The following is an 11,089-nucleotide window of genomic DNA, read 5'->3' as shown; positions in this document are numbered from 1 at the left end:
GGTTGTCACGATTTCCTTCCAACATATTTTCTTTGCAGTTCTCTTTCTTTGTATGGTTTATTTATTTATTTTTCCTTTACATTATTTTTTTCTGTTCTCTGTTATTTTTTTCTTCCACTTATTTATCATTTTATCTTTGTCTAAAAGAAATAAAATATTTTTGACAAACTCACGAATATTTTGCAAATGTGTGAATTTTTTAATAAAAGTACATAAACAATTTTCTGAAAACATGAAAACTAGTTAAAATTACCGGAATATTTTGTAAATTTTGAACACTTCTTAAAAATCAGATGACTATCGAAAAAATATGAACATATTTTCAACTATGTGGACACTTTTGAAAATTAAAGATTTTTTTAAGTACAAGAACTTATCAAATTTGCATGAATTTAATTTTTTTGTACGAACACTTTTCTAAATAGACAAAATAATTTTAAACTTTTAAAAAGGCGTGGTTTCTAAATATTTAATGAACACCTCTTTTATTTTTATGAGGATTTTTTAAAATACAAGAGTACCTTTCAAAATTAGTCTGCAAAATTTTAGATGTCATGAAAAATGTCTAGAATATGTTAATATTTTATAATAAAATTGAAATTCAAATAAGGAAAGGGGAAAGATAAAAGAAATTGTTTTTCTCGCCAAACCCCTGCAAGGGTGGGAAAACACACTCGCTCTCCTCCACCCCCAACCCTAAGGTAATGGGTCAACCCAATATCTACCCATGGGCGGTTCATGGGCTTTCACCCACTACGGAAGGCGTATAGAAAACACCCTCCCCCTCCTATTACCTTGGTTTTCTTCTTTCTCTAAACTCTATCACGGGTCAAACAATGATGATAGTGGGACAAACCAATTGCACTTTAGCATGTCTGGGTGTGTAGATTGAAATCAAATCATTTTTCTAGGTTTTGGAAGAGAAGCGACGCCCAGACTTTAGTGCCTCCGCGAGTTCCCTTGCACTCCGCCGCTATGATGTAAGGAGATTGGGGAACCCTAGGCCTGTATGCCTAATTCATTTCATGTAGGTTTCTCTAATTTTTCATCGTTTGTGTAGTTGGGGCAATGATGATGAAGTGAATAATGGTTTCATGGATTTCCTCATGTCGATGGTCTTCCTGAGTTGAGTGTCAACGAGTCGGAGGATAGTGTCGATGTCGAGCATTTGGCCTAGCGTAATTATGTTTGTCCACGGTCGTTGTGCCCTGCTGAGGGGATGCCGTTGCAACAGATTTTTGATCTCCAATTTCATCTTCGTCCGATGAAGCTCGGTCGGATACAGCTCCGTTGAGGAACTTCTGTGGTTTTTGCCCTCTAGACCCTGGTTCGGCCAGAGTTGGGAGTATCGTGCGGCCCTTCTTGATGCCAGCTTCTCCAAATCGCAGTCGGCGGTGCCATCTGGCCTACATCAACGACTACATTGCCACTGCTTCTACAAACTCATGGATTTCAACATGGTTGCTCCGGTAAGACAGAAGCCCGGAGGCGGCAACAAACTATGCTCACAGCGCCACGCCGAGGGATGCAGAATAAACATGGTGTAATTTACTTCAAGGACTCGCAGATTTTGCATAATTTATTTTGCCATTTTCGCCAAAAAAATTGATCGGGTCTTGGGCCGTTTTTTTAGAACGAAGGCTCACGACGAGCCCGGCTTTGAATTAACAAAGCCATCAACCGGCCAGGATTACAACATCAACCCACTTACAGGAGCAGAAAAAAACAGCTAAGAGATACATGGTGCTCTGCAACAGCTAGCTAGCTTCACGCAACCTACAAGCAAAGATGAAGAAAAACTAAAGCCCAGGAGCAGCTTGAAGAGAGTGAAGCCCTCCATCGATCGCAATCCATCGCTCAGTGACACCAGGGAGGCCTTGAGGAGACACAACTTGCAGATTGGAAGAAACACGTTGTCAGCTCCATGGGCTGCGGCCAAAACGGATACACCCTTCTCCATCTCCGAAAGGGGCTCCCTGCCCCCTCGCCTGGCTCGAGGCGCCGATCCATCGGAAGATGCAAACGCTCTCCCTAGAGCTAGGATGATTAACCGCCACCGAAGCCACCGGGAAGACCAAACCAGAGCACCGCCAACATGCAGCGCCGGGCTCAACAAGGAGAACCTTGGCACTGAGAGGAACTGCACACGAGGAGAAGCAAATGCACGGCGCGAGACTGTGGATAACAAAGCTGCAATGGAGGAAGCCTAAACGCGGCCTCCAACCACGTAGCCGCCGAACGCCTACCAACGGAGCAGACTCGCCATCGCCCCAAAACTCACCAAAGGCGGCACCTTCATGAAGGAGACGGCGCCACGGGCGTCGCTGCCGCCCAATCCAGATGGATTTTGGCTTTCGCCCGGAAACGAGCAGCGGAGAAAGGCAAAAGGGGGAGGGAAGTACCAAAATGGCGCCTACATGAAGGGGACGGCGCCTGCGGGCGTCGCCGCCGTCGTGGCCGGCTGAGTCGGCCTGGATTTCTTCGGGCACTACACCGCCCCCAGCCCCAGCTTCAAACACGGCGCCATCAGCCAGGGACGACCGAAGACCGGATCTGAAAGGGGATCTAAGCGTTGGAGGTGAAGGCGTCGGATCCGGACGGGGACCCCCGCAGCCCGGCGTCCAGCAGCCTCCACCCGCCGCCACCTTGCCGCCCGAGCGGCCAAGGCAGCCGGCCAGCACCCGCGGCCGCCGCTGGCTGAGAACGGCGTTGCGCCACCACCCGAGGCCGCCGCCTCGGCTCCAGAGCCCCCCGCGCGCGACGGAGCAGGCAGATCCTCGCCGCCACCTTCCTCGGCGGCCGCGCGGCTTGCCGGCGACCCTCTCCGGTAGCGACGAGGTAGAGGGGAAGGGGAGGGGCCCGGCGGCGGCTAGGGTTGGCGCCAACCGAGTCGCCCCTGCGGGAAGGACGCGGGGGCCGGGGGGTCTTTTTCTCTTTTGTGGACAGCTTCAACGGATCGTGGTCTTGGGCCTTTTCCAAAACTGAGCTTTAAGGCGCTCAACTCCAGAAATTAAAAGGTCGGCCTTTACAAAACACAGGCATTCGCTCAAAAAATAAATAAATAACACGGGCAACATATTCACTCACCTATCAGAGCAAGTACAATAATCCTACTAAGCAGGCTATAAGGGATTTCACATCAGCAATATTCTGAGCTGGAGGAGAGTTAAGACAGGAGAGAGAAGGTAGCGAGCGCTTCGTCAAGCGCCCGGCTACAACACAAGACGCGAGAAACTTCCGCCTGCTTGCAGCCCGAAGCAAGCGCTAGCGCTGCCGTTTTCTATTCCCAGCGTCCCACTGTCCAATGAATAGCGTTTTGCATGCATGCAAACATTGATTACTTTAACTATCCATCAGCTCGTATAGAGCCAGTCTTATTGCACGAGATTTCTTTTATGAAGGCTACTGCTGACATGGAGCTCGTATACAGCCAGTAGCCGGCGCTTCTATTAACCATGCTCTCACCGCCCCGTTTCGTCGCCTCGCCTATCTCTCCCTCCACCGAAATTTACCCATCCTCCCAATTCCTGACCAAACATTCACTGCACCCCACGTTACACCCTCGCCACCTGCCCCGGTCTCTCCGTCCTACTCCTCGACTTCTCCTCCGCCTATTAAAACAGCTAGCTCCACTACACCGCAAGTGCACCGATAGCAACGATCTCACGCGCACAGCACAAGACAGAGCGAGTAAAACTGAAATTTGTAGTTGGCTAGCTATAGAGAGTGGAGCCATGACCAGGAACAGGAAGTGCTCTCGCACTGCAGCCTCCCTTGCCCTGCTCTGCCTCGCGCTGGCGGCACACGGTGTGGCAGCTGCCAGGACCGTGCCTGCTGCAGCTGGCGTCGCGACGCAGGCCTCGCTTCCGGCCGCCACAGAGAGCGGAGCCGGTGCAGGAGGAGTGGGCGCAGCGGACGCGAAGAACCTGTTCGTGGGCATGGGAGGCATGGGGAACCTGCCGGGCCTCCCGGCCGTCGGCGGTGGCTACGGCGGGGGCTTCGGCAACAACGGAGCCGGCGTCTCCACCGGTATCACGGGCCCGCTCGGCGGCGTCTTGGGTGGCGTGCGGAGTGTCAGTCTCCTGCGAAGCGTCAGGGGTGCCGGCGGTATCCCCTTCGGAGGCTTCCGCGGGGGCGGTGCCCCGTTTGGCGGGCTCGGAGGCGTGTACGGCGGCGGAGGCACCGGCGGTGTCACGCCTTGAGTACGCCGTTGTGGCCGAGCTAGCTAGGGCACTCTGGGCCATGCATACATGTACGTGACCATCCTCGGCAGTGGTCTATGGTGGATCGCGCTAGCTTTGCCTGCGTAGCTGCGTGTAGCTAGGTATTTCCAAATGAATGGCGCAACATATATGCGCAGTAGTACTTAGTCTCCAGGTGTGTGTGCGAGCTGCTGGAGGAGTACAGTGGGAGACGTTGGAGTTTGTCCGTAGCTAAAAGTCAGTGTTTGTGATGGTTGTGTTTGTGTTTGATTGGTCGTGTGAAGTTGTATCTAGGAGTAACTATCTATCGTCATAGAAGAGCTAGCTAATGGTATCTCATCTTTGATTCTCCTTGTATGTTCTAAGTCGGTGCTCGCGCGTTGTTCCACACTCGAGTTCATTTCCTGTGGGGCGCGTGCATTTTCTTTACGTGTTAACATCTGGAAAGACACTCGGGTTAACTGAAGATAGAAAATATGTAAACCGAAGGAAGAAAGCGAACCTGTTTCTGTTCATTCTAGCAATTCAAAGTTTGAAATTAGTCACCATAATAAAAACTGCCCTCCTGTATGTGGACTTTATGGAATGAGATCCAGTTGGCTTCAATGTACTCGTGTTGATCTCAGCATTAATATATTTTCTTTGCGGGTTACCATTCACGTTTTCTGTTCCGAAAGAAACAACATTCATACGAGCCTGCCATTCATGTTTTATATTCAGAAGAAAAAAAATCAACCCTAAGGAAAAACCTTCATAGAAAAAAAAGGAACATTCACGCTGCTGGCTCTGAGCCGCGTTGCTCTACTACAGGCCTGCTGGAGTAAAGGGATTTTGTGTGCCGGTAAATAGCAGGGGTGCTCCAACTCGTCCAATTATAAAATTATCACAATGCCTACATTGAAAACCTCAACATAGGGATTAGGGATAGCCCGAAGCATCGTAGGAGTCCGGTGTACAACCCCTTCGCCTCAGATAAAACTAGTCCAGCAGGACCTCCCGGCGTGTCATTACCCCGATTGGAACCGCGCATATCTCGTAGTCAGGCCACAACCGGATGAGCTAAGCGTACAGCTACCGAAAACCCGAGTTGCCCTAGGTGGCGCCTTATCCTCCCCCCCCCCCCCCCCCCCAACCCCCGTGTCGCTCTTCTTGGGGCCGACCGCCCGTGGCTTGAGAAAACTTCTTGTTTGTTGGGAAAGCACGTGAATAGCGAGTGACTGTCGGTCGGGAATAGTACGAAATTTGTTGTCGCGATCGTCGGTGTCATCTGGTCTACATCAACGACTTCATTGTCATTGCTCCTACAAGCTTGTGGGTTTCAACAAGGTTGCTTCATTAAGGCAGAAAGCCCGGAGTCGGCAACAAGCGTTGCTCATGGCACAGCGCCACGGGATGCAGAAGAATACTTCAAGGACTTGCCTGTGCTTTTCTACTCTTGTAAACACTGATTTTGCAATAAAAGAAAACACAAAAAGAAAAAAAAACGAGTCACTCTACTACACCGTAAGTGCACCGATAGCAACGATCTCACGCGCACAACACAAGAGAGCGAGTAGAACTGATATATGCAGTTGGCTTTGGCTAGCTAGAGAGCGACGCCATGGCCAGGAAGTGCTCTCGCACTGCAGCCTTTCTTGTCCTTCTCTGCCTCGCGCTGGTGGCACACGCCGTTGCAGCTGCCAGGACCGTGCCTGATGCAGCTGGCGTCGCGGGGGAGGCCTCGCTTCCGGCCGCTGCTGCCTCAGAGAGCGGCGCCGGTGCAGGGGGAGAGGGCGCAGGAAGAACCTGTTCGTGGGCGTGCCGGCGTGGGAGCATGGGGGACCTTCCGGGCATGCCGGCCGTGGGCGGCCGCTACGGCGGGGGCTTGGGCAACAACGGCGCCGGCGTCTTCTGTTACGGCCCATGGCTCTCAGGCCCCAACAGCAGAAGACCAGGATGACACCGCCACGACCAAGGCGACTGGGCTGGAACGACCGCGTCGCCAGGCCCAGCCCAACAAACGCTATACAGGTCCAGAATGGAACACCGGCAGGAAGGGTTAAGTACTGCGCCTTCTCCCTGGGTGCGGGGTGTGGAGAAACTAGACACTGGACGGCGGCGACTCCTCCTCTTATCCCCATTTCCTTCCTCTAGAACCCTGATTCTGCTACTCAAAATCCTGTATCTCTTGATGAATTCGAGTGAAGTGATAGCGGGACCTTAACAATTGGTAATCAGAGCCACCAGATCCAGCCAATTTTTTTTCTCCACCCTTCCCAATCTGGTGGGGAGATTTCCATCCATCATCCAGACAAGAAGGGGCAAGGCTATGACGATGGAGGAGCACACCAAGGTGATCGCGGATCTGACCGCGGCAATTGCGGCCCTCACAACCAAGATCGAGGACATCCACCCCGTCGTCCACGAGCTGCAAGGATGGCGGCCCCAGATCGAGCAGTCTGTGGAGGAGATCCGATCGGAGGTGGGTCACTTGCGGACTCAGATCGACAAGGCCACGCTCCCACCGCCGGTGGACAGGGCCACGGCGACTGCTCCACCACCTCCTCTTCCGCGGCTCAGCGAGCTTCCGCCGCTCCTCCCTCTCATCGCGGATGGATCGCGGCCCCGATTGCCACCACCGACGGCCGACGCACCTCATCTGCGCGCCGTCGACATCTAAGATCGTGGTGACACCAGTCACGGGCCCGATGGCCACGGCGTTTTCACTGATCTTCGGGGGAAATCGTCAGGGGAGATCCGCACCCCGCGATTACCTCCGGCCACTGGTACGTCCGACTTCTATCACCATGGCGAGCAGTCATTTGCTGGGGATCGTGGGTACTTTAGATTGCCACCACCACCGCGGTTTGATTTTCCATTGTTCGATGGATCCAATCCGCGTGCCTGGCGTCTCAAATGTGAGGCATACTTTCGGGTGTGCACCTTGAGTGCGGACACATGGGTTAGTTGTGCGGCAATGTATTTCACCGACAACGCACTGTCATGGCTGCAGTCGTCGCAAGCTCATTTGCATTACCAGGAGTGGGGGGAGTTTGCATCTGTTATTTGTGCACAGTTTGGTAGGGAAGAGTTTCAGAATTTGTTGCGCCAGTTCAATTGCTTGCGACAAACAGGCACTGTCACAAAATACGCAGAGCAATTCACTCAGTTGATGCATAACCTATTAGCTCATCATAGCTCTTGGGATCCTGCATTTTTGTCACCCAATTCATGGATGGATTGCAACGTGATATACGTGTTGCAGTTGTTTTACATCGACCCCAAACATTGGATACTGCTGTGGATCTCGCGTGTTTGCAGGAAGAAGTCGTGGAGGCTCTTCGGCGGGACGAGAGGCGCCACCCCGCGCTGCCGCCAAGCTCTCAAGGGGGCCGGGCAATCCCTCGTATGGCCCTGCCCTTACCCCCACCACCATCAGCAATCGCTCGGCAAGGGGGTACTGCATCAGAGTCACGCCCACCGGAGACGACTCGTACTCCACCAAACGACGACAAGCTGGCCACCCTTCGGGCCTACCGTCGCGCCAAAGGGCTTTGTTTCACTTGCGGCGAGCGCTGGAGCCGCGAACATCGTTGCGCGCCAACGGTGCAACTTCATATAGTGGAAGAGCTGATCGAGATGTTGCAAGGGCCAGCACAACCAACACCATCCACAGAGTCCACACCAAGTGAAGCTGACTGTTGCGTGCTCTCGCAGGCAGCAGTAGGCGGTGCGGAAGCGCCAACAACCATGCGCTTACATGGCTGGGTGCAAGGCAAAGAGGTCCTCATGCTGGTGGATTCCGGTTCATCCCACAGTTTCGTGAGCGCTGCTCTGGCCACACATCTCCAAGGAGTTAAGCCCGCTCATCGTGCTCTCTCGGTGCGGGTGGCAAATGGCAGTATTCTGCAGTCTGACCAAGAGATCCCAGCGTGCAAGTGGAATTCGCAGGGGGTCGAGTTCACCACCAATCTCAGAGTTCTTCCGCTGGGCAGTTATGATGTAATTCTTGGGATTGATTGGCTGGCTCACCATAGCCCAATGAAGGTACACTGGCTGGAGAAGACCATGGCGTTTCAGCATGATGGATGAGAAGTGCAACTCTATGGGGCTCGAGCAGATATCACTCAGTGTCAGATGATCTTGGGAGCGGAACTACACGAATTACTGCAACAGACAGCGGTGGCCAGAGTGGTCAAACTGTGTACGGTGGCAGAAGACACGAATGATCCTCCAATTCCTCCGGAAGTGGCGGAACTCTTGAAACAGTATGCCACACTGTTCGAGGAACCCAAAGGGCTGCCACCACAACGCTCGTTTGATCATTCCATTCCTTTGGTGCGGGGAGCTCGACCAGTCAACATACGACCCTATCGGCACAGCCCGGCCCAAAAAGATGAGGTGGAACGGCAAGTCACTGAGATGTTAGCTCAAGGGATAATTCAGCCAAGCTCCAGTCCGTTTGCGTCACCGGTCCTATTGGTGCAGAAGAAAGACTTGACTTGGCGATTCTGCATTGATTACCGGCACCTCAACGCAAACACAATCAAAAATAGGTTTCCCTTACCAGTGATTGAAGAACTTCTCGACGAGCTGGCAGGGTCATGCTGGTTCACCACTCTCGACTTGCGCTCTGGCTATCATCAGATTCGCATGAAACCGGAAGATGCCCACAAAACAGCCTTCAAAACACATCATGGGCATTTCGAGTTCAAGGTGCTGTCATACGGCTTGACGGGAGGACCAGCTACTTTTCAGGGTGGGATGCACATGGTACTGTCACCCTTACTGCGCCATGGAGTCCTCGTGTTCATCGATGATATCTTAGTGCACAGCAAAGACAAGAAGACACATGTGACCCTACTGCGCCAAGTGTTCCAGCGTCTCCAGGAGCATCAGTTCAAGCTCAAGCGAAGCAAATGCTTCTTTGCTTGCCCCAGGCTCTTATATCTGGGACATGAAATCAGCGGGGAAGGTGTGCGGACGGATAACAGAAACATCAGCGCGGTTCAGACTTGGCCATAACCCACTTGTGTGAAAGAGGTGCGCGGTTTCTTGGGCCTTGCGGGCTATTATCGGAGGTTCGTCCGAGGTTTTGCAATCATCAGTCGCCCCCTCACAGATCTCTTGAAGAAGAATGTGGTGTTCAGGTGGACTCAACTCGAAGAGGCATCATTCAGAGAACTCCAACAGGCTCTGGTCACAGCCCCGGTACTCGCCCTGCCGGATTTCACTAAAACATTTGAGCTGGAAACTGATGCTTGTGACCAAGGAATTGGTGCAGTTCTCTCACAAGAGAAGCACCCAATTGGCTTCCTCAGTCGCGCATTGGGACCGCGCAATCGCATGCTCTCCACCTATGAAAAGGAAGGCCTGGCCATTCTCTTGGCGGTAGACCACTAGCGTGTGTATCTCCAGAATGACGAATTCATAGTACACACAGACCAGCGCGGTCTCATTCACTTGGAGGACCAGCGACTAGCGACACCATGGCAGCAGAAGATCATGGCCAAGCTGCTCGGGCTCCGCTATCACATCATCTACAAAAAAGGAGTGGATAACCGTGCCGCTGATGCCTTATCGCGCCGACCGCCTGTTCCACAGGGGGACCTCGCCACCATTACATCAGCAGTACCGGCCTGGCTGGAGGATGTGCAAAAAGGCTATGCTGAAGATCCGGCAACGCAACGTTTGCTCGCTCGGCTGGCCACAGTGCCAGGAAAGCAGGATGGTTTTCAACTCAGCCAGGGGGTTATCAAGCAGCACGGTCGGGTTTGGTTGGGCGACAATGTGGCGTTACAGAAGCAGATTCTCGAGGCCCTCCACACCGGAGCGATCGGTGGTCACTCGGGTTTCAACGCCACGTACCGCAGAGTGCGGCGACTGTTTACATGGCCGGGACTCAAGCACCACATCAAGATCTTTGTGGACGCATGCCAGACCTGCAAACAAGCGAAGCCTGAGCGCGTTCGGTACCCAGGTCTCCTCGAGCCACTACCGGTTCCCACTCAAGCTTGGCAGATGGTGTCATTGGATTTCGTTGATGGGTTGCCTCGGTCATCAGGATACAACTCCATTCTCGTGGTCGTTGACAAATTTTCACGGTACGCCCATTTCGTCGCCATGTCACATCCATTCACAGCCTTCCAAGTTGCTCAAGCTTTCGTGGCTAACATCTACAAATTGCATGGGCTGCCGGAGTCGATCGTATCAGATCGCGACCCGATCTTCACTAGCGTCTTGTGGAAGGAGCTGTTCCGGTTAACTCATACCAAGCTGCGCATGAGTACCGCACGACACCCGCAGACGGACGGGCAGACGGAGCGCGTGAATCAATGCATGGAGACCTTCCTGCGTTGTTTCGTCAATGCTACGCCAACCAAGTGGTACACCTGGCTGCCTCTCGCAGAATTCTGGTACAACACCTCGCCGCACTCCGCGCTGGGCACCACTCCCTTCGAGGTCCTCTACGGACATGCGCCAAGACACTTCGGCATCATTGACCCTGTGGCGTGCGCGTCACCGGACCTGGCGGATTGGCTCCAAGACAGGGCGCAAATGGTAGCGCTCATTCGACAACACTTGCTGCGCGCGCGCCAGCAAATGAAGGACTCGGCGGACAAGCGCCGCTCTGTAAGTGCATCTAGTGCCACCCCTAGTTGGTTTTGGAGTATTAACGACAAACCTAGTTGAGGGACTAATGTGTTTGTGAGAATTGCAGGATAACACAGGTAGAAGTCCTCATTGATTCGGTTTTCCTACCAAAGATGACCCCTAAAAATGTATGAAGACATTGATGTCAAAGGTGGTATATGAAGATATTCACATTGAAGACTATGACAAGAGAAGACACCGCATGAAGCCTATGGAGCTCGAAGACTTAGATCTTTCGTAGTTCTTTTTCTTCT

General features: G+C 52.8%; 1 protein-coding gene and 1 pseudogene across 1 annotated transcript; both read left to right on the top strand.

Moving 5' to 3' along the window:
- Positions 1–3,661: 3,661 nt before the first annotated feature.
- LOC125506167 (uncharacterized) lies at positions 3,662–4,551 on the top strand. Its single transcript, XM_048671029.2, has one exon. It carries the CDS (start codon positions 3,735–3,737, stop codon positions 4,200–4,202), a length of 468 nt encoding a protein of 155 aa, XP_048526986.2. The 5' UTR covers positions 3,662–3,734; the 3' UTR covers positions 4,203–4,551.
- Positions 4,552–6,268: 1,717 nt separating this feature from the next.
- LOC125507475 (uncharacterized) lies at positions 6,269–9,206 on the top strand (annotated as a pseudogene).
- The last annotated feature ends 1,883 nt before the right edge of the window (positions 9,207–11,089 follow it).

The sequence above is a fragment of the Triticum urartu genome, chromosome 5A, assembly GCF_056163025.1.
Source record: "Triticum urartu cultivar PI428250 chromosome 5A, HENAU_Tu73, whole genome shotgun sequence".
NCBI lineage: Eukaryota > Viridiplantae > Streptophyta > Magnoliopsida > Poales > Poaceae > Triticum > Triticum urartu.
The sequence above is the reverse complement of the archived record's forward strand: the minus strand, read 5'-3'. Positions and strand labels throughout refer to the sequence as shown.